Source organism: Festucalex cinctus, chromosome 9 (assembly GCF_051991245.1).
Source record: "Festucalex cinctus isolate MCC-2025b chromosome 9, RoL_Fcin_1.0, whole genome shotgun sequence".
NCBI classification, from domain to species: domain Eukaryota; kingdom Metazoa; phylum Chordata; class Actinopteri; order Syngnathiformes; family Syngnathidae; genus Festucalex; species Festucalex cinctus.
In genome coordinates, this window is record NC_135419.1 from 7,750,058 (window position 1) to 7,776,162 (window position 26,105).

The following is a 26,105-nucleotide window of genomic DNA, read 5'->3' on the forward strand; positions in this document are numbered from 1 at the left end:
TCCGCCTCTGTTGGTCGACGATGAATGTAGAATGAGAAATATTACACTCCTCACACCCACTCTCATTATACAGTCTAACAGCGCAGCCTACTGTCAATAACCTGATACTGCAATCTGCTAAAAAGTCATGGATGAAACTATTTCGTGTTACATAACACTCTTTAGGTCAGGTTTTAATTAGGATATGTAAAAATGAAGCCATGGCAGTAAAAAAATATATATTGTTCAAACCCCATTTGGAAATTATATGCCTACTATCTATTTCATCTCAAATCACACAGCTCTTTTATGAATTTATTTATACATTTCCAATGAATGATATTTTGTTCATGATTCCGTAATTATTGCCAATGTTTGGACTCTGTTGGCAATAATGAATGAACATATGGGGGGAGAGGGAGGGGGGGACATTTTAACGTTTTTAAGATGATATGAGATAGATGGCACACCAGGACCATGGACTGGTAGAACTCAAGCACCTAAAAAAAAATCACAATAGAATTTACATTAAGTTTACTTAACAGAGTGAATTTGAATTTCGAATCAGCCAATTTTATATCTTCTCATAAAAAACGGTGCCTCAGAAGATGTATCAAAAAAGTTTTCAATTAGTTTCACAGAAGTTATGAATACTATAGATGAATAAGTTTCATATGGCCAAAACGTTTATTAATGTAAGAAATTTACTTTGAGATATTTAAGTTCCACCTCCGGAAAAAACTAACAAACAAACAAAAACAAAAACAAAAGCAGACAGAAAGTTTACACTCACCTCACTTTTTTTTCCCTTAAGTTCTCTCCTGAAAGAGTGATGTCACACCCGGTGTGGGGATTCACAGAGTTAACTTTGTTGTTGACTTTAGAGGGCAAAACCACCACAGACTAACAAAGTGGAATGCGGTCTTGGAAACACAAAAAATGAAAACCACTGTTGCCATATTTACATATTTATATTCAGAGATAATTTTATCAAATCTAACCAAGGTGCACGCCTGCTAATTTACCATTGCAAATATGTTTATTTGAAACTGAAAATTGCCATTTAAAGGAACATCTACGCTAAAAATAAATAAATAAATAAATAAATAAATAAATACATAAATAAATAATGACAATACAGTAGTATAGTGAGACCACAATTCATGATAAATGGCACCATAGCAAGGATTTTTATTTAACATTTATTTGTCAAGGTAATTGAGAACAGATTCACATTTGCCCACCTGCAGCAGTGAAAATCTTATCAACCTCATACATGAGCTTGGCAAGATTAGTGTATAACATACATTAAAGAATATTCCAAATATGTATAATTTGATACTCCTATATCTATCTATTAATACTGTTGTAAAAATACACACGCAACCTTAGTGAGGCAAAGTATAATATATACTTTATTAATTATCACATAGCACTTATCATCATTAGAATGATGTGTTTGCAATGGGGGGCACCTATGTGAGTGACCAAAAAATAAAAAATAAAAATAAAAAAAATCAATAATAATATAATAATGAAATCAACACTGACCATTTTAATTAACACCAGGCATTATTGCAAATATATTACAATTCAGGTCAATTGTTTTAGGTTAATAAAAAAACTGCATTTAATATTCAGAAATAAAAACAAAATCTAAACTTATAGTGCAAAATATTTCTTTAAAAATTATACAACAGCTTATGTAAGTGTTTTATAATTAAAGATTAAAAAGCATGATGGAAAACATGCATTCGCCAATATTAAGCTAGGAGAATTCCAGTCGGCCTAAAAAAAAATGCTTTCATGTAAAAGTTCATCCTGCAACAATAAAACATCATTATATACAAACAGTAAGTAAAAAAAGAGTTTTTTTAAATAATGATTGTATGCTGCATTCTGAAAACATGACCAAAATGAGAAAAAAATGCAGTTGTCTGCAAAAAGAGAAATAAGTGAACCTTAAAGGGAAGCTTGCAATTTTCAAAAAATAAATTTTATTTTATTTGTCAAAACAGTTGTTATGACTTGACAATAGTATATGATAATTGTGTCTCTGATTTGATATAGCCTATTACACCAGAAACCACTTGGCCTGAGAAAAAACAACCAATCAGAGACAGAAGGCCTCTCACTGGCCTACTTTGTTACCACAGAAAAGCACCTTGTGAAATATTTGTATAACACTCAAGGTTACCAGTTGTAACTTTTATTTTTTGCCAGGAGTGCGCCCATGCAAGAGCATGACAAATAATTGCCATTCATAACTCATACCTACCACTGATTGGTTGTTTTGTATATCAAATTAGAGCCACACTGTGATGCCAGAGATGGCTGTTTTGTTTTTGTTGTTGTTTTTTTTCCCTTTAAATGATTGAGATTAGCTATGCAATTCTAATGCCAGTAAAGGCATACATGATTATTATTTCTGGATGCTCCATCCAGTCCCTCCCATCATCGTCCTGATGCAGAGTGGACAACAGCGACCTCTTCTGGATAGTATCTGCATGTGCCGCATTTATTCCATTCTCTAAAAACAAAGCCGCCACAATAGAGTTGTTATTAAATTGGCCGTACAGCATTGTATCATTATATATCAATCAATATCATATACTGTAATCTATATTAAATGTTAGTGGGGGCATCCAATCGTCACACCCTCTCGATGATTGCGTCATTCTCCTGGATGTAGGCCAAATTAAGGTGCGCATGCCCAAGCGCTGCCGCATATTGAAGCCTGAAACCCCACCCCTAACCCTCCCTCCCTCCACACTGCACCAATTCGACTGCACGCTGTATCATTGCAACTGATTTCCATTAACACTCAAGAGAAAGGATGCTGGGTCGTCTGTACGTGCATGCGCGTGCGTGAGCATTGTGTGTATGCTCGAATATTAGATGACGGGCTGCGTCAGTCAGAGCACCAGGCACAACGCCCTTCAGGGAGCAGACAGCCGGTAGCCATGGCAACGTAGCTCCTTCCCGCAGGTCGCCGCCGAGGAAGGAGATGGGGGAGGGATGCTGTGAATGCTGCAACCAAAACAAATCATCATGTTCACCGATTCCCTTGAACGTGGACGGTGGTTTCATAACAGTCGTTACATACTGACTTGTGTATTTCTCTTTAGCAATTTAGATGAAACAATAATTGTATGTAGCATCCCAACTAAGGGAGACTGTAAATACAGTAATTTGACCTTGAGTGTGCTGTATGTGTCAGTAGGTCACTACAGTACCGTATCGGATATATTAATAAGAACTATATGCCTTTTAAATGACTTACATAACATATAATAACAGAGCCTTTCTTCTTAAATGTGTCAGTGAGCTCATTTCCCTGGAGACCAGGCAGGAGGCAACACTGCAGACAGTATTGCACCTTTGGACCATTTAGCTGCGAGGCCAGGCCAAACAATGAAGTGATGTAAGCATCCACTGACAAAAAATGTGTCTGTTGTTCATGTGCATCATCAACACAAAGAATCTTAAAATAAAGTGACCACTTAGATATTTTGTTTTTTATTGTCTGTCACACAATAAGATCACGTTACACACACGATTATATATTTCACTGTCACCACTGTACAATGCACTTTAGTATTTGCTTCCTGTAAAACATCACAACTTCAACATGTAAGATGTGCTAATGTGTTTGACTGCACAATATAGATGTCATATTTACTGTATATACTGTAAATGTGATTGGCACTGAAAAAAATGAAGATGACAGATTTATTCAAGCCCATCAGCTCAATTATGTTTCATCTCATTGTATCATTTTCTGAGTGTTTATTAGCTAGTTTATGGCTTCTTAAAGTGAAAAGTCTTTCTCATAATTGTTTGTACTCTTGAATATAGATGTTTATCTTCAGTACATAAATGGGGGAAAGGCCTTGTAAATACCTAAATGTACATATTTTAACAAGAAATGCAAACACAAGCATTACAAAGAAAACATGAACATATTGTATATGTACATGTGGTACCTTTAGTTCTGTTGTCAATAAATCACCTGAGCAAAGCTTTCATTGGGTGACAAATACATGATTCCAGTACTGAAAACATTTTGTATTGAATATTGTACCATTTTACACAATTTTAGAACACTGTTGACATTACGCGACACAAATGATCAAAGTAAACAATATGATACACATTATGTGGTATCGACAGTACAGTAGTTGAGTAATTCATGTTCAAGCACATTTGTGTTTATTGCAGAAGGAAAACGCATGACACTGTACATAATTGTCCTTTTCCTCTTCTATAGTGTTTACCGCACTTCTAGTTGATACAGACAATGAGCTGAACACGACCGAAAACTATGAAGGCAATTCCATGCAAAAACAAACAATTGAAGGCAGGTAAACACTGACAAAAAGCCTCACTTTTCTGTATTTGTTAACATAATGTGTAAGTTAGGCACCACATTATAGTTACCATTGGAATGTACATGGGTTGAATGTAGCCTACTTTTTTTCTATAGTTGGCCAGCATTTCAAAGCAGTTTGAACTTGGGTGCATGTTTTTGGAATTTTTATTTTATTTTTTTTTCTTACCCTCCAATATTTTAAGTTATCAAAATCAATTGGCTCGGGCATTGTTTATGGTACAGAATATCACTAAATTCTCATGAATCATTCAGCACACTCATTCATAACTGTGGGCTTTGCTCACAATGTCATTTACACAACCTAAAACCACTATTTATAAAATCCCAATTCCATTCCGACAAACCGCTCGTTGTTGCTTTTTTAACATCTATTATACTGTGCCATTTCCACTGCCATTAATGCAGAAAATGAGAGACAAAGTGGATCAAAATGTAAAATACTGTACACATTATGAGTGGTCCTTTTAAAGAGGCAATATAGTCTCATGCAGGCAATTCCACTCACACTGTCCCTTTGTTTTGGCTTCTTGGACTATTCACATCCAGTCTGTTTCTTGGCAAATAACATCGCTTGCATGTGACATATTTTTGGAATGAAGTGTGATTGAAGTCATGCGGTCATACCGTGCACACTGAACAGTTTATCAAAAAGGCTAAGATTGGCTTTTCATGTGCTTAAAGAATACAGATAGACGGGATTGAAAGAAGGGGTGGGGGTTATTTCCTCATGTACACCGCAGCATTCAGTTGGGTGTCAAGTAACGAGGAACCAGGCTGAGCATGACGGGTGTGGGAATGATGTCAATTCCAGGTTATCGCTTTTCCTCTGGAGCTCTCCCGTCACGATTGGTCCGATATGCAGCTGGGGGAGTTCTGGCCTTCATGTGGATCTAGTGCTGCTGGTTGTGGATGCCTGCTTATGAGACAAAAAAAAGATTTATTACAAAACTAGGGACAAATATGTGACAGGTCAAGCTGGCATTATGAGACTGTAAGATGAGGAGGAGGCTGCAGGCAGGAGACAGAAAGGGTTTGACAGATACTTGAATGTACACACTATCATTGAATACAGAATGCTTGGGAAATATGAGCGTGGTTGCTAGGTAACTGGGCTCATTTTGCACATTCCCTACACAAATAAAAATAGGTCACATATGAAAAGTGTCAAAAAAGGTTAGTCTGAAACAGCACAGTAAAGGTCCAAGTACAGACATTTCATAATAGCAAATATTAGTTTGTATTGATTTGTAATTTGAGCTATTGGAGGGGAACAAAATAACCTCACATTCCTTTGAGCAATTTTTTTAGCACAATAAAGTCAGCAAGTACACTAAAAATATATAAATGTAACACTGTTATGTACATAAAAGGCCTAGTTATCTGAAATATTAAATATAAAAGACTCAAAAGTCAAAACTAATATAGGCTACTGAAAAATCTAAATCTAAATCTGTGTTGTTGATGTTAATATTAATAATAATAATAATAATAATAATAATAATAAAAGCCACTCTAAAATGTGCACTTTTTCTGTATTTTATGGACCATTTTGCCTGATGCAGTGCAACACAACTAATGCATGTGAGTCTTAAGCTACCCACAATAAATTGTCACGCTAAAATACATAAACAGCAAAATGTTGCATTTATAGTTGTGTTCAGTGTAGTTGAATAAGTACAAGTACAAGTCACGGGTGCATTTAAGGACTAGCTGCAGTTGACCCATCACTTTGTCGTCACTTATGTTGTAAATAATAAAATTGTGTCAATCTTGACAACAAAACGGAAAGGCTACCCTTCATTGCATGTAGTTATTGTGACCAAGATTAGGATTATTTTGCAAAAATGTGCATGTTCTGATAGAATTTAAAGATGGAAACCCTATTGCTGTTGCTTTTTTTTTTTTCTTGTCATGCATTTGGTTTGTTTTATGGATGTGATTGATGCGCTCAACTGCAGGCAAAATGTGGACATGAAGAGGTGAACAATATGACTTTTGGGTAACAATAAAAAAAAAAAAAAAAAATTGAGAAGAGTGGCAACAACAAAAAGGAAAACAAAACAATTAGTAAAGAGTGCATAGGATGAGAGGGAGAGAGACTCCTGCATACCTCCAAGCTGCAGAGTGGACCTCCCTCATTTAGGGTACTTTAGAGAGTGGGAAGAAAAAAGAAAGGATGAGATCAGGTTATTACAGGGCCCATAAAAACAATTCATTGTTAATAATGTATCATGTGATGAGTGCTTTCATGCAGAGATGATGTGAACACAGTTACCAGATTCAGCAGCTGAAGCCCTGAACAAAAATTACAGACTAAAATATCAGTAGTAGTGCTTACACTTACCTGGATATAAATAAATAAAATGTATACATGAGAGAAAGTCTCCAAAGTAGTTTCAATGAATTTGCTTTAATATTGCTTAATTTTGGTCTAATTTTGTTTAGTTTGGAGGGTGCTGCTTTGTCAAACTCAGAGAAGACATTATTAATGGAATTTAACATAATTCTTATACATTGATCTGATACCTGGATCCATACCCACAATGCCCTCTCTAATAATAATAGTTTGGAATTAATAACCCTGCCAGTCCTAACATCAACAGCAGTAAATAAAACAAAATTTTTAGTATGTTGTTCTTTTTTTTCTTCTTAAGGCATATTAAGAAAAAAGGAGATAAACAAGCAACAAGCACAAGCAGTTCTTCCACTCAAATAGAGAAATAAAAGAAAACATCTGAAATGAAAATAGTTTGCAAGGATCAACGCAACACACTATAAGTGGAAATATATAATAATGTTTGTACAAAGTCCACAAATGGGGCACCACAAAAAAGTAGAACATAAAAAATATTTATTTGATTATTCTCCTAGTGTCCAGCCTGCTCTTTGACATAGTTTAAAATATTTAATTAAATTAACACATTTTGTATCATTGAAAAAATTTTGCACTATGACCCAGTACTAGATATACTCGTTACTCTTCAACACTGTCGTGAAAGTAGCACATATTTTTACCTGCAGAGTGGAAGGAGCGGAGTCGCTAGTCTCAGACACGCCTGTGCTCCTGGGAATACTGGACACGATGTACCTGGAGCCCTTCGGCATGGGCTGCCTGACCACCAGCTTTCCTTTCCTGGTCTCTGCTAGAAACAGACTGTACCAGTAGGCGTCGTTGGACACCAGAGTGGAATCTGCGATGGTGGAGTTCCTCTCGCTGATCACACTGTTCCTGCAGGGAGGAGCCGCTTTGCTGGGCTTGACCTTCTGACACTTGAGCACGATGGTGACCAAGATGGTGATGAGCAGCAGGAAGGACACCGAGCCCAGACCGATCACCAAATACAGGTTGAGGTCCGAGAAGATGTCGTATTCCAGAGGCACCTCCGTCATGTCCGAGTAGGGCTTCACGGCCGTTTCCACCGTGGACAGCTTGATGGTGACTGTAGCAGACAGAGCGGGCTCCCCGTTGTCCTTGGCAACCACAACCAGCCTCTGGTGGCGCGAGTCTTTGTAACTGAACATCCTCATGGTGCGGATCTCTCCGTTGTACTGGTCCAGACTGAACAAGGAGGCGTCGGTCACCTGCAGGAACTGGTAGGTGACGCGAGAGTTGTGCACCGAATCCACGTCCAAGGCGATCACCTTGGCCACCAGAGAGCCTTTATCCGTGGATCTGGGGATCTTCTCCTCTACCACGGAGCCGTGCGCTCGCCACGGAGAGACGATCACTGGGGCGTTGTCGTTCTGATCCACGATGATGATGTGGACCGTCACGTTGCTGCTGAGCGGAGGGGAACCGGAGTCTCGGGCCTCGATGTGGAACAGAAATTCCTTCTCCATCTCATAGTCAAACGTTTTCAGTGCGTAAAGGTTCCCGTTCTCCGGATTGATGGAGAACAGCATGGACATGGAGGTGTTGGCGATCTCCTTCTCCAGGATGAAGTAAACTAGGTACTGGTTCTCGTGGAGGTCAGGGTCAAACGCGCTGAGGGAACTGAGCAAGGCGCCTGGAGCGTTATTCTCCATCACACGTATGGTGTAAAAGGACTCAGGGAAGTGTGGAACGTTGTCGTTCACATCCAGCAGTTCTAAAGTCATAGTTTCATTGTCATATAAAGGAGGAGAGCCTCTGTCCGTGACAGTGAAGGTGATGTCATATTCTCCAACTTTCTCACGATCTAATGGCTCCAAAACGACTAACTTGTAATAGTTATCAGCGGACTCCCTCAGTTTAAAAGGCATATTACGTGGAATGTGAAGATCCACCATGCCATTGTCACCTGAGTCCTTATCACTCACACTGACAACTGCTATCACTGTGTCGACAGGTATGTTTTCTTTAACTGGACTTTGAAATGACTTGATAGAAATTTCTGGGTGGTTGTCATTCATATCTGTCACCTGTACAGTCACTTTACACTGACCAGATAAGGAGTTTAGCCCCTTATCACTAGCAATGACTTCCATTTCATAAGATTTCAAATCTTCATAATTAATCATCTCCCTCACTCTGATTTCACCATTTTCTTGATTTAAACTAAACACATTCTGTGTTCTTTCTGATGTGTATAAACTATATGAATAAAGCACATCAGAATTAGAACCTTCATCTAAATCAGTGGCATTTAATTGAATCACCAGACTGCCAATAGGGGAGTTCTCCATCACTTCCACTAAGTATTTGTCCTTGTCAAATGTTGGGGCGTTGTCATTAACATCCAGGACTCGAACAATGATGCTGGCCGTGCCCGTGCGCGTGGGAACGCCACCGTCCACGGCAGTGAGGATGAGATGATGAACAGCCTGCTGCTCTCTGTCCAGCACCTTTGTTAGAATCAAATCTGCAAACTTTGAGCCATCCCTCCCCGTCTGAATTTCGATGTTAAAATGTTGGCTGGAGCTCAGGTGGTAATTTTGTAGAGAATTGTCTCCAACATCCGGGTCCACTGCATTATTCAGCGAAAATCTCTCTCCAACAGGGCTCGACTCGGATATGTCCAAATGCATGGTGCCTCGGCGAAAATGAGGAGCGTTGTCATTAATATCCGTGATTTCTACTTCAATGTTAAACATACGGATGGGATTTTCAATAGTTGCGTCCAATTTCAAAGAGCAATACGCCGTTATTTTGAAAGTACACAGTAACTCACTGTCAATTCTCTCCAAAATAAATAGCTCTCCCGTGTCTTTGTTGATATCCAGATATTTTTTATTTGCCACAACATCGATGCGCATTTTCCTCTTGTTCAGCGTGCTCACGTCTAAGCCTAAATCGGACGCCAAATTAGCAACCACTGAACCTTCCTCCATCTCTTCAGGAATCGAGTAGTGGGTGACCGACGACACCGTGCCCACCAATGTGCACAAAAAGAGAAACATGACAAGTGGGCGCGACTCGACTAACTTACGGAAGACGTGCGTCATGTTGATGATAAATCCTTTAAAACGCGCCGAGAGGTGAAAGAGTCGCTGTCCTATTCAACGAATAAGCACGACGAGGACGTTAATACGACCCTATTTTTTCGCCTTTTGTCCAATGTGACGTCACGACTGGAACACATTATCTACTCCTCCTCCAATGAGAATTCGCGAGACTGATGACTTCATCAAGTGTGAGATTTTGTGGACAGCAGCGACAAAAATCGTTTCTAAAGAGTCCTTACAACTTTTTAAAAACGACAGCTATTCCGACGTTTATTTATAAATAGCCCCCTGAGCATTTGATTATATTTTTCATAACGAAATAGGAAACAAATGTTTTCAGACACGCGCCGTTATATCTTACATTAATTTAATGAATAAACTTCAGCAAAGTGAGTTTTACATTGAATAAAAATAAAATAAGGTAACGATAACCATCTACAAGTCGTTTTAAAATGCATATGTTAGCATTAAATTATCACACTTCATAGTCAACTTTAAAGTATACTTGATCATTTTTTGTGTTAGGTTAATTAAAATCTAATGTATGATATGTCCTATAATACTTAAGATGTCATTAAAAAGCTAAAGTAATACTTCTTTAGAGCAAATAGTCACACTTTTCAATTTATACAGTAAACTATGAGTGGGCATATAGTTGCTGTAAATTATAAACTAAATTATGATGTATGATGTAACGATGATGTATTCCCAATTGACTAAATTTCCTTATAGCATACAATATACAATAAATTTGTTTACATGTATCTCTCATTCATTCATTCATTCATTTGTAAAGCCAACTCTCCAGCCATTTAAGTTTCATTTCCACTTGTGTGCTAATAAATACTTCCCCTTCCACAACAAACTTGAATATGCAAGTGCATCTGATGTGTCAAATTAAAAGCATTCCACCTCAAACAAGCTAATGTGTTTAAATAATATTCACTCAAATGGAAGGCTGCAAAGTGCCACCAAAAGAGTGAGAGTAAACTGAGTAGGGCCAAAACCAAGTGACAACAGAAAACCAACCAATTGTGCAACCGTTTTGATGCTACATTATGTAAATCTCATATCATGTAGACAGCAAAAGCATTTCAAATTATTTTTCATTTCAAGAATAATTTCCCAAATAGTACAAATAATAAAACTCCATTGTGGGAGTGACAAAGTGATTTGTGTGCCAAAACCATACAACATTCCACTTTTTTTAGACTTAGTTTGTAGTTTGTTTTGTTTTGCAACAATGCAAAAAAAAACAAACAACAAAAAGCAACAACACTATTATTGACAGTATGTAAAAGTATCATTATTTTGTCTTTTGATCATCTTTTTAAAACTTTTGAACATTACTACCCGTGCGTAAAACAAATGTTTGTACTGCAGAAGAGTAATTCATAAACAGGTTGCCGCTGAAAACGAAACCACTTAGTGTTAAGGAAGGTCATTGCAAGTAGAAAGGTCAAAGCAATATAACTGCCATGTGCAAATCACCTATCTAATTAGGTCTCAACTCAACTCAACGTATAGCGCTTTGTCTGTCAAATAGGCCTAATCTAACATCTTATTTAAAATTATTGTCACCTTTATGCTAAAAAATATATTAATTTAAAACTTACCACCTCATTATTTTTTCCTAAAGTATTTTTTTTTATTTCATTACATTAATAAAATAAAAAATAAAATAAAATATATATATATATATATATACATAATAGCTCCCTTTCCATCTCAGGCTTATTTAGTGTAAATTTGATTTGAATTGATTGGTGCTGCATTTAGTTTTAGATTTAATGGCATCAAGATTATAATTAAAAGGCTAGTGAATCACAGCAAAGATGGTGCTGATTTGGTCCCATAAGTTCAATCGATGTATAATTACTGAGGTTATCAGAACATTGCAGATGTTTGACAAATGTGTCATTATACCTGCAAGGTGGAAGGAGCGGAGTCGCTAGTCTCCGACACGCCTGTGCTCCTGGGAATACTGGACACGATGTACCTGGAGCCCTTCGGCACGGGCTGCCTGACCACCAGCTTTCCTTTCCTGGTCTCTGCTAGAAACAGACTGTACCAGTAGGCATCGTTGGACACCAGAGTGGAATCTGCGATGGTGGAGTTCCTCTCGCTGATCACACTGTTCCTGCAGGGAGGAGCCGCTTTGCTGGGCTTGACCTTCTGACACTTGAGCACGATGGTGACCAAGATGGTGATGAGCAGCAGGAAGGACACCGAGCCCAGACCGATCACCAAATACAGGTTGAGGTCCGAGAAGATGTCGTATTCCAGAGGCACCTCCGTCATGTCCGAGTAGGGCTTCACGGCCGTTTCCACCGTGGACAGCTTGATGGTGACTGTAGCGGACAGAGCGGGCTCCCCGTTGTCCTTGGCAACCACAACCAGCCTCTGGTGGCGCGAGTCTTTGTAACTGAACATCCTCATGGTGCGGATCTCTCCGTTGTACTGGTCCAGACTGAACAAGGAGGCGTCGGTCACCTGCAGGAACTGGTAGGTGACGCGAGAGTTGTGCACCGAATCCACGTCCAAGGCGATCACCTTGGCCACCAGAGAGCCTTTATCTGTGGATCTGGGGATCTTCTCCTCTACCACGGAGCCGTGCGCTCGCCACGGAGAGACGATCACTGGGGCGTTGTCGTTCTGATCCACAATGATGATGTGGACCGTCACGTTGCTGCTAAGCGGAGGGGAACCGGAGTCTCGGGCCTCGATGTGGAACAGAAATTCCTTCTCCATCTCATAGTCAAACGTTTTCAGTGCGTAAAGGTTCCCGTTCTCTGGATTGATGGAGAACAGCATGGACATGGAGGTGTTGGCGATCTCCTTCTCCAGGATGAAGTAAACTAGGTACTGGTTCTCGTGGAGGTCAGGGTCAAACGCGCTGAGGGAACTGAGCAAGGCGCCTGGAGCGTTATTCTCCATCACACGTATGGTGTAAAAGGACTGAGGGAAGTGTGGGACGTTGTCGTTCACATCCAGCAGCTGCAGCGTCATTGTTTCATTGTCACTTAAAGGAGGGGAACCTCTATCCATGACAGTGAAGGTGATGTCATATTCTGGAACCTTCTCACGGTCTAATGGTTCCGAAACGACTAACTTATAAAAGTTATCGGCTGACTCCCTCAGTTTAAAAGGCATATTATGTGGAATGTGAAGATCCACCATGCCATTGTCACCAGAGTCCTTATCACTCACACTGACAACTGCTATGACTGTGTCAACATCAATATTTTCACTTACTGGACTTTGGAAAGATTTAATAGAAATTTCTGGATGGTTGTCATTCATGTCCTCAACCTGAATTTTTATTGTACATTGTCCTGATAAACTATTGACTCCTTTGTCTGCTGCAATAACTTCCATATCATAAATCCTAAAATCTTCATAATTCAACATTCCTTTAACAGTAATCTCACCAGTAGAAGGATTCAATTGAAAAGTTTCTTGTGTTTTCTCTGGTGTATATAAACTATATGAATATGTTAAATCAGAATTTGAGCCCTCATCCAAGTCAGTAGCATTTAAATCAATAACAAGGCTTCCAATTGGAGAATTTTCCATTATTTTAACATTGTAAATAGACTTATCAAACAGAGGGGAGTTGTCATTGTTGTCTAAAACATGAATAATAATGCTCGCTGTGCCAGAACGTGGAGGTATACCGCCATCTACTGCCGTTAGTATCAAATTGTGCACAGCCTGCTGCTCTCGGTCTAAAACCTTATTCAGTATCAAATCTGCGAGTTTTGTTCCCTCCCTCCCTGTTTGAACCTCAATGTTAAAATGCTCACTTTCACTCAGATGATATGTTTTAACTGTATTACTTCCAACATCAGGATCGACTGCATTGCTGAGAGAGAATCTCTCTCCTTTTGGCGTGGATTCAGATATGTCCAAATGAATGGAGTCTCTCCTAAATTGAGGGGCGTTGTCGTTCATGTCCATTATTTCGACCTCAATGTTGAAAATTCTTAACGGGTTCTCCAAGATCACCTCAAGTCTCAGATAACAAGAACCTGGCGACTTTGTTGGGCAGATATGTTCCCTGTCAATCTTCTCAACAATATACAGCTCCCCGGTGTCTTTGTTCACGTCCAAATATTTTTTGTTTGAAATAATATCAAGGCGCATCTGCCTCTGATTCAGTGTTTTAACATCCAATCCCAGATCGGTAGCAAGGTTGGCAACAACGGATCCTTCCTTCATTTCCTCGGGTATGGAATAATGGGTAACGGATGTGGATATTTGATGAACGAAAGAGAGAATAACAATAACCAACAGCACGTACCTTCGCCGTGCAGGCTGCGTAAATAGAACGGACCTCATTGTCATGCGCGCTCACTGCACCTCAGTTATGCGTCCAAACGCGTTTATGCAGTCCAAATCCGGCATAAAAAATAATCCAACAAACGTCTTTGCAAATGTATTCCAGATAATACTGATCGGCAGAATGACCGCACTGACCGAACCGAGGCTCATTTCAGCAAAGTCATCCAGTTTATTAAGAACCGCCCTATGAAGAAAGTGGCTGATGACGTGTTAGTTCTCGTTGAAATATTTTAAAACAGCGCCACCATACTATTGTTTTAATATATCCGATCACGACTCACGCTGAACTATTTTACATGTATTTTTTTCCTGTATAAATTCAAAAACAATTGTCCTATTTGTATTGTTTTAACTTTATTGTAGTTTTTTTTTTTTCATATTTAATTGTCTCGTTTTACGTTCAACTTTTATTATGTGCATCACTTCGTTACAGCTGCGACCGCTTTTAAAGTCCTCCATAAACAAAACGTCTGAGCTGAGACTTGAGTATAAGAAATACACCCCCCACCCCCACCACCACCTTGCTAGGAGAAGCTGGGATACTATCATATCACAATAGCGTGATGTGCCCTTGAGCAAAGCACTATATTCGCCATAGGCCTGCAAATATGCTTTGGGGTGTCACCCATACTGTGTTCTATGTTCACATATACAGTCTTATATAGTTCAAAATAGAAGTCAGTGTTCAAAGCATGAACACTTTTTGGAAAAAAAAAAAAAAAAAAACATCTTGACTTGTCATTTTAAACGAGCATGGTAAAGCCCCACAACAAACCAAGTAAGCCTTATTTGCAGTAAACATATACTGACCAAACGTGTTTGAACAAATTCTAGGTTTGTTCACCAATGTCAACATTTACCAGAAAGCAGTTAAAGATGAGGTCATATGGTTGACATTTTCTCACAAATTAATCTGCAGTTCCGTGTCTGAATTATTACAATCACAACACATCCACTTTCATACTTTGTATTTCAAGTGCAATTCCTGATGAAACTACTCCACAATTTATGTATGTTACTGTTACAAGCAGAGCCGATTGTTGGCGGGTTTGCTCAGCCTCAATCCCCCACTTGCTCCCACAACCCTCACTCGAAGCATATTTTTGTAGTGACTTGTCCACACTGTTGATGTGTTGATGTGCATCATGCAATAGATAAAATGAAAATACTTTAATTTCAAAAGCTAACACATTTAAATGACATTTATTCTAAAATTGATACGTTATTAAAACTAACACGAATGAATTACACAACTGTTTTAGTTTAAAAAACTATTATATGCAATGGAATAACTGTGTACTCTTATCAAAACTTTAAGAGTACTTTTGTATTTTTTGACATTACAAAATGCATTTGAGAAGATACAGACTTTTGTTGCATAGTAACCATTAACCAGCATAATTAAAAGTCATTTCAAAATTAAATGCTGCCCAGATGAAACAGAGACCCGGCAAAATGTTTAATTAAGTATTTAGACTAAAATAATCGATAAATTACAAAACAAAGAATGAACTATTTAATATGTGAAGTCCTGCTGGGCTGTAATCTAACTGGGCTCCAGCCCGTTCATTTGTCACTGTCATGAAGCTCGGAGGCTTCCACACAATGGAAACATTAGATGCTCCTCAATTATAACTCCTCAGTGGAGGATCCTTGATAATACTTGATGCTCATTTGAAAGAATTGAGATGGTCTATCAAATGGTAGTAAAAGAATTACTTCGGATGGTTGTGTGTCGTATTGTGGAGCAAGGACCAAGCGACATTGCAATTCAGAGACGTGAAATCCTCCCAAAGTCTCCGCGGCCCCACACAGAAGCAAAGTTTACAAAGCGGCTAATTCATAGGGAGCATAACAGAAACAGTGGCGTGTGACTCACAGCCAGGGGCGGCAGTGCAGTTCTTGCCTCACATTCAACCTATCAACTACAAAAAAGAGCAGCTACAGTACATTGGCTAAAACAAAAAAAAGTCTACACACCCCTAATCAAAGATAAATCATTTCAAAGCTTTTCCACTATTAATGAGACCAACAACCTGTACATTTGCATGCACGCACACACAAATAAAACAAAATAAAAACCTGTTCCAGTATAGGCTTATACAGCCAGTAGTTGACAGAAATTCTTGCATCTCCTTCAATATTGCTGTAAAGCCTCTTGACCAACAAACATGTCTTCCAATTTAAACGACAAAAGCATGCAAGAAATTAGTCTCAAAGCTGTTTGATGGGATGTCTAGTTGTTGGTGTTTTGCTATATTTTTCCACTGGTAATTGCTTTCATAGTGTTCCATGATATATTTGATGCCTTGGGAATTATTTTGTGCTCTTCTCCTGGTGTCTATATGAAACGGGAGATCCCTCTCATGCATGGTGAAACTCTAAATATATAACATTTTAAATAAGTATTCCGCTGACCAAATGTATACGCAATTCACTCATACCTGCAGAGTGGAAGGGGCGGAGTCGCTAGTCTCCGACACGCCTGTGCTCCTGGGAATACTGGACACGATGTACCTGGAGCCCTTCGGCACGGGCTGCCTGACCACCAGCTTTCCTTTCCTGGTCTCTGCCAGAAACAGACTGTACCAGTAGGCATCGTTGGACACCAGAGTGGAATCTGCGATGGTGGAGTTCCTCTCGCTGATCACACTGTTCCTGCAGGGAGGAGCCGCTTTGCTGGGCTTGACCTTCTGACACTTGAGCACGATGGTGACCAAGATGGTGATGAGCAGCAGGAAGGACACCGAGCCCAGACCGATCACCAAATACAGGTTGAGGTCCGAGAAGATGTCGTATTCCAGAGGCACCTCCGTCATGTCCGAGTAGGGCTTCACGGCCGTTTCCACCGTGGACAGCTTGATGGTGACTGTAGCAGACAGAGCGGGCTCCCCGTTGTCCTTGGCAACCACAACCAGCCTCTGGTGGCGCGAGTCTTTGTAACTGAACATCCTCATGGTGCGGATCTCTCCGTTGTACTGGTCCAGACTGAACAAGGAGGCGTCGGTCACCTGCAGGAACTGGTAGGTGACGCGAGAGTTGTGCACCGAATCCACGTCCAAGGCGATCACCTTGGCCACCAGAGAGCCTTTATCCGTGGATCTGGGGATCTTCTCCTCTACCACGGAGCCGTGCGCTCGCCACGGAGAGACGATCACTGGGGCGTTGTCGTTCTGATCCACGATGATGATGTGGACCGTCACGTTGCTGCTGAGCGGAGGGGAACCGGAGTCTCTGGCCTCGATGTGGAACAGAAATTCCTTCTCCATCTCATAGTCAAACGTTTTCAGTGCGTAAAGGTTCCCGTTCTCTGGATTGATGGAGAACAGCATGGACATGGAGGTGTTGGCGATCTCCTTCTCCAGGATGAAGTAAACTAGGTACTGGTTCTCGTGGAGGTCAGGGTCAAACGCGCTGAGGGAACTGAGCAAGGCGCCTGGAGCGTTATTCTCCATCACACGTATGGTGTAAAAGGACTGAGGGAAGTGTGGGACGTTGTCGTTCACATCCAGCAGTTCTAAAGTCATAGTTTCATTGTCACTTAAAGGAGGGGAACCTCTGTCCGTGACAGTGAAGGTGATGTCATATTCTCCAACTTTCTCACGATCTAATGGCTCCAAAACGACTAACTTGTAATAGTTATCAGCGGACTCCCTCAGTTTAAAAGGCATATTATGTGGAATGTGAAGATCCACCATGCCATTGTCACCTGAGTCCTTATCACTCACACTGACAACTGCTATGACTGTGTCAACATCAATATTTTCACTTACTGGACTTTGGAAAGATTTAATAGAAATTTCTGGATGGTTGTCATTCATGTCCTCAACCTGAATTTTTATTGTACATTGTCCTGATAAACTATTGACTCCTTTGTCTGCTGCTATAACTTCCATATCATAAATCCGAAAATCTTCATAATTCAACATTCCTTTAACAGTAATCTCACCAGTAGAAGGATTCAATTGAAAAGTTTCTTGTGTTTTCTCTGGTGTATATAAACTATATGAATATGTTAAATCAGAATTTGAGCCCTCATCCAAGTCAGTAGCATTTAAATCAATAACAAGGCTTCCAATTGGGGAATTTTCCATTATTTTAACATTGTAAATAGATTTATCAAACAGAGGAGCGTTATCATTTGTGTCTAATACTTGGACAATAATTCTGGCAGTCCCAGAACGTGGCGGTTTACCACCATCGACTGCCGTTAGCATTAAATTGTGCACAGCCTGCTTCTCTCTGTCTAATGTCTCTTTCAGTATTAATTCAGCAAATTTTGATCCATCCCTTCCAGTCTGAACTTCAATTCCAAAATGCTGACTTTCACTCAGATGATATGTTTTTACTGTATTACTTCCAACATCAGGATCGACTGCATTGCTGAGAGAGAATCTCTCCCCTTTGGGAGTAGATTCAGATATATCCAAATGAATTGTGTCTCTCCTAAATTGAGGGGTGTTGTCATTAATGTCTATTATTTCCAACTCAATGTTAAAAATTCGCACAGGATTTTCTAAAATCACCTCCAGTTTTAGATAACAAGAAGCTGATGTTTTAGTGGGACAAAGGATTTCCCTGTCAATTTTCTCCACAATATACAGCTCACCAGTCTCTTTTCTCACGTCCAGATATCTCTTATTTGCAATTATATCCAGCCGCATCTTCCGCTTGTTTAGCGTTTTAACATCCAAGCTCAGATCGTTGGCAATGTTGGCAACTACTGATCCTTCCTTCATTTCTTCGGGAATTGAATAATGTGTGACTGAAGCTGATGCACGGTGAACAAAGGAAAGTAGCACAAAGAGCAGCACGTACCTCTTAAAAGAACGCATCAGTAAAACGCACCCCATTGTTGTGTGCGAGTCCATTTTTCAGCTCGGACAAAAAATATTTGTAATCCAGATAATTTAATTCCTCTATTGGTCTTGATCTCCAATATTCTCTTATGAGTTTCACCCTGACAAGCTGCGTGAAGGTAATTTGTTATATCAATTTCAGATCGGCGATATCAGTCTGAACAACTGTGCGGGTTTTTTCCGTCTGCCCAGATTGCAATGTGTCACTGTCATGGCGTCATGGGGTATTTTACTTGTCAAACAGCGCCCCTTTCTGGTTACTCACCACTCAACATGTAAGAAAAGTGAAATTTATGATATTTTTTTCCTGTATTTTGAATGATAGTTGTTGAGAATACCCTGAAATTAGCTACAACATGCTATATATTTTTGTAAGGTTTGTTGTGATTTATGTGAAAACTGCAGTCGGAAATACATTTTCTCTTGGTAAATATGTAAGCTTTTAAGTAAATTATTCATACCTGCAAGGTGGAAGGAGCGGAGTCGCTGGTCTCTGACACGCCTGTGCTCCTGGGAATACTGGACACGATGTACCTGGAGCCCTTCGGCACGGGCTGCCTGACCACCAGCTTTCCTTTCCTGGTCTCTGCTAGAAACAGACTGTACCAGTAGGCATCGTTGGACACCAGAGTGGAATCTGCGATGGTGGAGTTCCTCTCGCTGATCACACTGTTCCTGCAGGGAGGAGCCGCTTTGCTGGGCTTGACCTTCTGACACTTGAGCACGATGGTGACCAAGATGGTGATGAGCAGCAGGAAGGACACCGAGCCCAGACCGATCACCAAATACAGGTTGAGGTCCGAGAAGATGTCGTATTCCAGAGGCACCTCCGTCATGTCCGAGTAGGGCTTCACGGCCGTTTCCACCGTGGACAGCTTGATGGTGACTGTAGCAGACAGAGCGGGCTCCCCGTTGTCCTTGGCAACCACAACCAGCCTCTGGTGGCGCGAGTCTTTGTAACTGAACATCCTCATGGTGCGGATCTCTCCGTTGTACTGGTCCAGACTGAACAAGGAGGCGTCGGTCACCTGCAGGAACTGGTAGGTGACGCGAGAGTTGTGCACCGAATCCACGTCCAAGGCGATCACCTTGGCCACCAGAGAGCCTTTATCCGTGGATCTGGGGATCTTCTCCTCTACCACGGAGCCGTGCGCTCGCCACGGAGAGACGATCACTGGGGCGTTGTCGTTCTGATCCACGATGATGATGTGGACCGTCACGTTGCTGCTGAGCGGAGGGGAACCGGAGTCTCGGGCCTCGATGTGGAACAGAAATTCCTTCTCCATCTCATAGTCAAACGTTTTCAGTGCGTAAAGGTTCCCGTTCTCTGGATTGATGGAGAACAGCATGGACATGGAGGTGTTGGCGATCTCCTTCTCCAGGATGAAGTAAACTAGGTACTGGTTCTCGTGGAGGTCAGGGTCAAACGCGCTGAGGGAACTGAGCAAGGCGCCTGGAGCGTTATTCTCCATCACACGTATGGTGTAAAAGGACTGAGGGAAGTGTGGGACGTTGTCGTTCACATCCAGCAGCTGCAGCGTCATTGTTTCATTGTCACTTAAAGGAGGGGAACCTCTATCCATGACAGTGAAGGTGATGTCATATTCTGGAACCTTCTCACGGTCTAATGGTTCCGAAACGACTAACTTATAAAAGTTATCGGCTGACTCTCTCAGTTTAAAAGGCATATTATGTGGAATGTGAAGATCCACCATGCCATTGTCACCAGAGTCCTTATCACTCACACTGACAACTGCTATCACTGTGTCAACATCAATATTTTCACTTACTGGACTATGAAATGATTTAATTGATATTTCTGGATGGTTGTCATTCATGTCCTCAATTTGAATTTGTATTGTACATTGTCCCGATAAACTATTGACTCCTTTGTCTGCTGCAATAACTTCCATATCATAAATCCTAAAATCTTCATAATTCAACATTCCTTTAACAGTAATCTCACCAGTAGAAGGATTCAAATGAAAAGTTTCTTGTGTTTTCTCTGGTGTATATAAACTATATGAATATGTTAAGTCAGAATTGGAGCCCTCGTCCAAATCAGTTGCATTTAAATCAATAACAAGGCTTCCAATTGGAGAATTTTCCATTATTTTAACATTGTATGTTGATTTACCAAACAAAGGAGCGTTGTCGTTTGTGTCTAAAACATGAACAATAATACTGACAGTGCCGGAACGTGGAGGTTTACCGCCATCTACTGCCGTTAGTATTAAATTGTGCATTGCCTGCTGCTCTCGGTCTAATGTCTTTTTTAATATCAAATCAGCAAATTTGGATCCATCTCTGCCCGTCTGAACCTCAATATTAAAATGCTCACTTTCACTCAAATGATATGTGCTGACTGAATTGCTCCCTACATCCGGATCGACTGCATTGCTTAAAGAGAATCTCTCCCCTGCTGAGGTGGACTCGGACAAATCCAAATGAATGGCGTCACGTCTGAACTGCGGGGCGTTGTCATTCATGTCCAGTATTTCTAACTCAATGTTGAAAATCCGCAGTGGGTTTTCCAGCGTTACCTCCAGTTTCAGATAGCAGGATGATGTCGATTTAGTCGTGCAAATATGTTCCCTGTCGATCTTCTCCACAATAAACAATTCACCAGTCTCTTTGTTCACATCCAGATATTTTTTGTTAGCGATGATGTCGACCCGCATTTTTCTTCTAAACAGACTTGCAACGTCCAAACTGAGATCGCTTGCAAGGTTGGCAACAACGGATCCTTCTTTGAGCTCCTCGGGGATGGAATAATGAGTCACGGAAGCCAAAACATGCGCCGTGTACAGCAACACAATGAGGTGCACGTACCTTTTGTGTGGCTTCATTGTCTCGTAGAAGTCCATTATTTCCAATTCACACGCTACTCAAGGTGACGAAATAGGTTTGCTTTTAGCCTACTCCTCAAGCTGTTACTCCAAATACAGTAATAACAGCTTTAATCCGACATCGAGTCAAATAAACACGTGCGGCGTGGCCCATTCCCGTGCGGATTTCAGCACCACGGAGCTGTCCCTTTTCCCCCCTTCGCACTTTGGGATGGAACAATCGCCCGCTTGCCGTCTTTGCATTTAGAAATGGATTGCTCATAACAACAAGGCTGTACAGCGCCACCCTCTGTCTTTATGTACAATGTACTGTGTAAAACGGTTGTAATCCTTACTGTAATGTGTTCCATGAATATAGGTTACGTTTTCCTCAGATGATGATGATGATGATGCTGATAATTATTAGGGATGTTCTATACCACTTCTTTTCCAGACCAATACCAGCACAAGTAGACTACTCAACTCTTGAGTAGTCAACTACTGTAATAATATTAATTTTCAAGAGCCCCCACCCCCCACAAAAAAGTAAAAACAATGAGAGATAATTTTAAATAAGTAACTATATATGTCGCAATATTTGTTTTCCTTAATATTGCATGAAATTAATGGCACGTTTCAATTCTTGTAATTTCTAATATCTTGTTCCTGACCATAAAACGGCCACAAGTGGGCTGCTGCGTGTACTGCTACCTTGAAATAAGGCCAGAATGATGATAATAATGATGAATATATTATTATTATTATTATGAGTAGTAGTAGTAGTAGTAGTAGTAATATTGTTGTTGTTTTATTATATCACCATCATCATCATCATCATCATCATCATCATCATCATCATCATCATCATCATCATCATCATCATCATCATCTTATTATTATTATTATTATTATTATTATTATTATATTTTTAATTTATGTATTTCTTTCTTTATTTTTCCTCTCAGACATATCACACAACAGATGTCACTGATCACATCATTTGCATCATCAACAACATCCGGAAGAAGGGCTGACAGGTTGAAGCCGTTATCCACCAGATTACTAAATCACTTATCAGAGTTGCAGGGTAGCTGGAGCCTATCCAAGTTGACATACAGCTGACTATACCCTGGATTAGTCAGCAGTCCAACTACAGAGCACATAGATACTCATATACAGTAGCAAGAGAAAACCATTCACACTCACATTCATACCATTACTGATCGGGATGTGAATACATGCCTGTATGGAAGTCAGGATAATCTCTGACTGTGGAGTGAACTAGGCTACTAGTACTAATAGTAACCTACTAGGAGTAGTAGTGGGACTCGTGTTGCTGTTGCTAGTGGTAGTGTTAAATTTCTTCATTTGAATAAAGTAGAAATGCTGTAAATGGATTTAAGAAAAATGCTTTTCTACCAGATTTTTGATAAGTTTATACATGAGTTGCAAAAAGATGAAAATTATTTTACCTGCAAGGTGGAAGGAGCGGAGTCGCTGGTCTCCGACACGCCTGTGCTCCTGGGAATACTGGACACGATGTACCTGGAGCCCTTCGGCATGGGCTGCCTGACCACCAGCTTTCCTTTCCTGGTCTCTGCTAGAAACAGACTGTACCAGTAGGCATCGTTGGACACCAGAGTGGAATCTGCGATGGTGGAGTTCCTCTCGCTGATCACACTGTTCCTGCAGGGAGGAGCCGCTTTGCTGGGCTTGACCTTCTGACACTTGAGCACGATGGTGACCAAGATGGTGATGAGCAGCAGGAAGGACACCGAGCCCAGACCGATCACCAAATACAGGTTGAGGTCCGAGAAGATGTCGTATTCCAGAGGCACCTCCGTCATGTCCGAGTAGGGCTTCACGGCCGTTTCCACCGTGGACAGCTTGATGGTGACTGTAGCAGACAGAGCGGGCTCCCCGTTGTCCTTGGCAACCACAACCAGCCTCTGGTGGCGCGAGTCTTTGTAACTGAACATCCTCATGGTGCGGATCTCTCCGTTGTACTGGTCCAGACTGAACAAGGAGGCGTCGGTCACCTGCAGGAACTGGTAGGTGACGCGAGAGTTGTGCACCGAATCCACGTCCAAGGCGATCACCTTGGCCACCAGAGAGCCTTTATCCGTGGATCTGGGGATCTTCTCCTCTACCACGGAGCCGTGCGCTCGCCACGGAGAGACGATCACTGGGGCGTTGTCGTTCTGATCCACGATGATGATGTGGACCGTCACGTTGCTGCTGAGCGGAGGGGAACCGGAGTCTCGGGCCTCGATGTGGAACAGAAATTCCTTCTCCATCTCATAGTCAAACGTTTTCAGTGCGTAAAGGTTCCCGTTCTCTGGATTGATGGAGAACAGCATGGACATGGAGGTGTTGGCGATCTCCTTCTCCAGGATGAAGTAAACTAGGTACTGGTTCTCGTGGAGGTCAGGGTCAAACGCGCTGAGGGAACTGAGCAAGGCGCCTGGAGCGTTATTCTCCATCACACGTATGGTGTAAAAGGACTCAGGGAAGTGTGGAACGTTGTCGTTCACATCCAGCAGGTGCACGGTAATTGTTTCATTATCCGATAATGGTGGTCTTCCTGAATCTCTTGCAACGAGTGTGATGTCATAATCAGGCACTGATTCGCGATCCAAAGGTTCCGACACAATGAGCTTGTAATGCATTGGTCTGTCTGATGACTTGTTTAAAACGAAGGGGATTGAATCATGAATGAATAAATTCACTTTGCCGTTGTCACCTGTGTCTCGATCACTGATGGCCACCAGGGCGATGACAGTTCCAACAGGCACGTCCTCGTTAAGTGTGTTTTTAACAGACTGCAGGGTGATTTCGGGGTAATTGTCATTCATGTCTGTCACGTGGACGACCACTTTACACTGGCCCAGGAGCGGGTACATCCCGTTGTCCCTCGCCTCAATGTGCATCTCATAAAATTTCATGTCTTCATAGTCGATGGTCCCCTTCACTGTTATCTCGCCCGTGTTGGGCTTCATCAAAAACACATCTTGAGTTTTTTCTGACGTGTAAAGCGTGAATGAGTACACGAGCTCTGAATTTGGCCCGTCGTCGAGATCTGTCGCGTTTAACTTAATCACTGCCGTTCCGATTGGGGAATTTTCTGTCATGTTTACAGTATAAATTTGTTTGTCAAATCGAGGAGGGTTGTCGTTGGTATCCTGCACTCTCACAATAATATTAGCTGTGCCGGAGCGCACTGGATTACCGCCGTCTAGTGCTGTTAATATTAAATTATGAACTGCAATCTCTTCTCGGTCCAAAGACCTGGTCAAAACTAAATCTACATACTGTGATCCATCAGTACCCGTCTGGATTTCAATGGTAAAGTGCTGAGTGGGGCTGAGTCTATAGGTTTTAATTGTATTAATACCCACATCAGGATCGACTGCATTGGGGAGGGAGAATCTCTCCCCCGGTGTCGCAGACTCAGACACATCCAGTTCGACTCTATCTCGTCTAAAATGTGGCGCATTGTCATTAATATCTGTTATTTCAAGCTCAATATTAAATATGCGCAATGGGCTTTCTATTATTACATCAAGCTTGAGAAGGCAAGAGACTGGTTTGGAGGGGCAAAGATATTCTCTGTCCATTGTCTCCACGATGAGCAGCTCCCCAGTCTTCTTATTGAAATCCAGATATTTTTTGTGGTGAAAAATATCAAGCTTTACCTCTCTTTGTGCCAAGCTGCCAGGCTCCAGTCCCAGATCAGCCGCAAGGTTGGCCACCACGGAGCCCCTCTCCATCTCCTCGGGGATGGAATAACGAGTCACAGACAAAGCAGCCGGCCATGCTGCAAACAACACAAAGACCCCCGTCCAAAAATCCATCCTTTGTCCCACATAACACATGACTGGCGTGTTTTGGGGAAAAGCAAATCACCGTTTATGTTTCTAAAAAAAAACAGAAATAAAAAATGCTCAAGGCATATCTCAGAGCAGCGCAACTGTTCCAAATAGAAACATCAGATACAAAACAAAGCCGTCTCCACTCTCCACCCTTTACAACGGGTGTGCCGAGTTTATGTATAGATGATTCAGATGACTTATGCTACAAAATACAGGGTAACAGCGACACCATGTGGCCAAAAAGGGACACTGTAACCTTACAAATGACTGGACAGATAAACAGTTTTACATTACCACTCAGTTTCAGAGTTATCAATCTATGTACTGCCATAATTAAACGTACTTGTATTTGCTACTCCTTGGACTAAATCAAATGTTTCCTCTGGGGATCAATAAAATATTATTT

The 26,105-nt window shown here is 41.0% G+C and overlaps 2 protein-coding genes across 8 annotated transcripts; both read right to left on the minus strand.

Annotated features, from left to right (window-relative positions):
- Positions 1–3,482: 3,482 nt before the first annotated feature.
- Positions 3,483–22,099, minus strand: LOC144025467 (protocadherin alpha-C2-like). Of its 7 annotated transcripts, none has more exons than XM_077531495.1 (3): positions 19,461–22,099; positions 6,483–6,519; positions 3,483–5,285 (listed from the first exon to the last, which is right to left on the minus strand). In XM_077531495.1, exons 1-2 carry the CDS (start codon positions 21,864–21,866, stop codon positions 6,508–6,510), a joined length of 2,418 nt encoding a protein of 805 aa, XP_077387621.1. In that variant the 5' UTR covers positions 21,867–22,099; the 3' UTR covers positions 3,483–5,285; positions 6,483–6,507. The 7 variants fall into 7 exon arrangements, with proteins under 7 accessions (XP_077387621.1, XP_077387620.1, XP_077387625.1 ...); XM_077531494.1 differs by having other exon boundaries at positions 3,483–5,288; XM_077531499.1 differs by lacking the exon at positions 19,461–22,099 and adding an exon at positions 16,585–18,950 and having other exon boundaries at positions 3,483–5,288.
- Positions 22,100–22,965: 866 nt separating this feature from the next.
- On the minus strand, positions 22,966–25,864 carry pcdhb (protocadherin b). The gene is made up of 2 exons (XM_077532851.1): positions 23,300–25,864; positions 22,966–22,977 (listed from the first exon to the last, which is right to left on the minus strand). The coding sequence occupies exons 1-2, from the start codon at positions 25,700–25,702 to the stop codon at positions 22,966–22,968; spliced, it is 2,415 nt and encodes an 804-aa protein (XP_077388977.1). The 5' UTR covers positions 25,703–25,864.
- Positions 25,865–26,105: the final 241 nt, after the last annotated feature.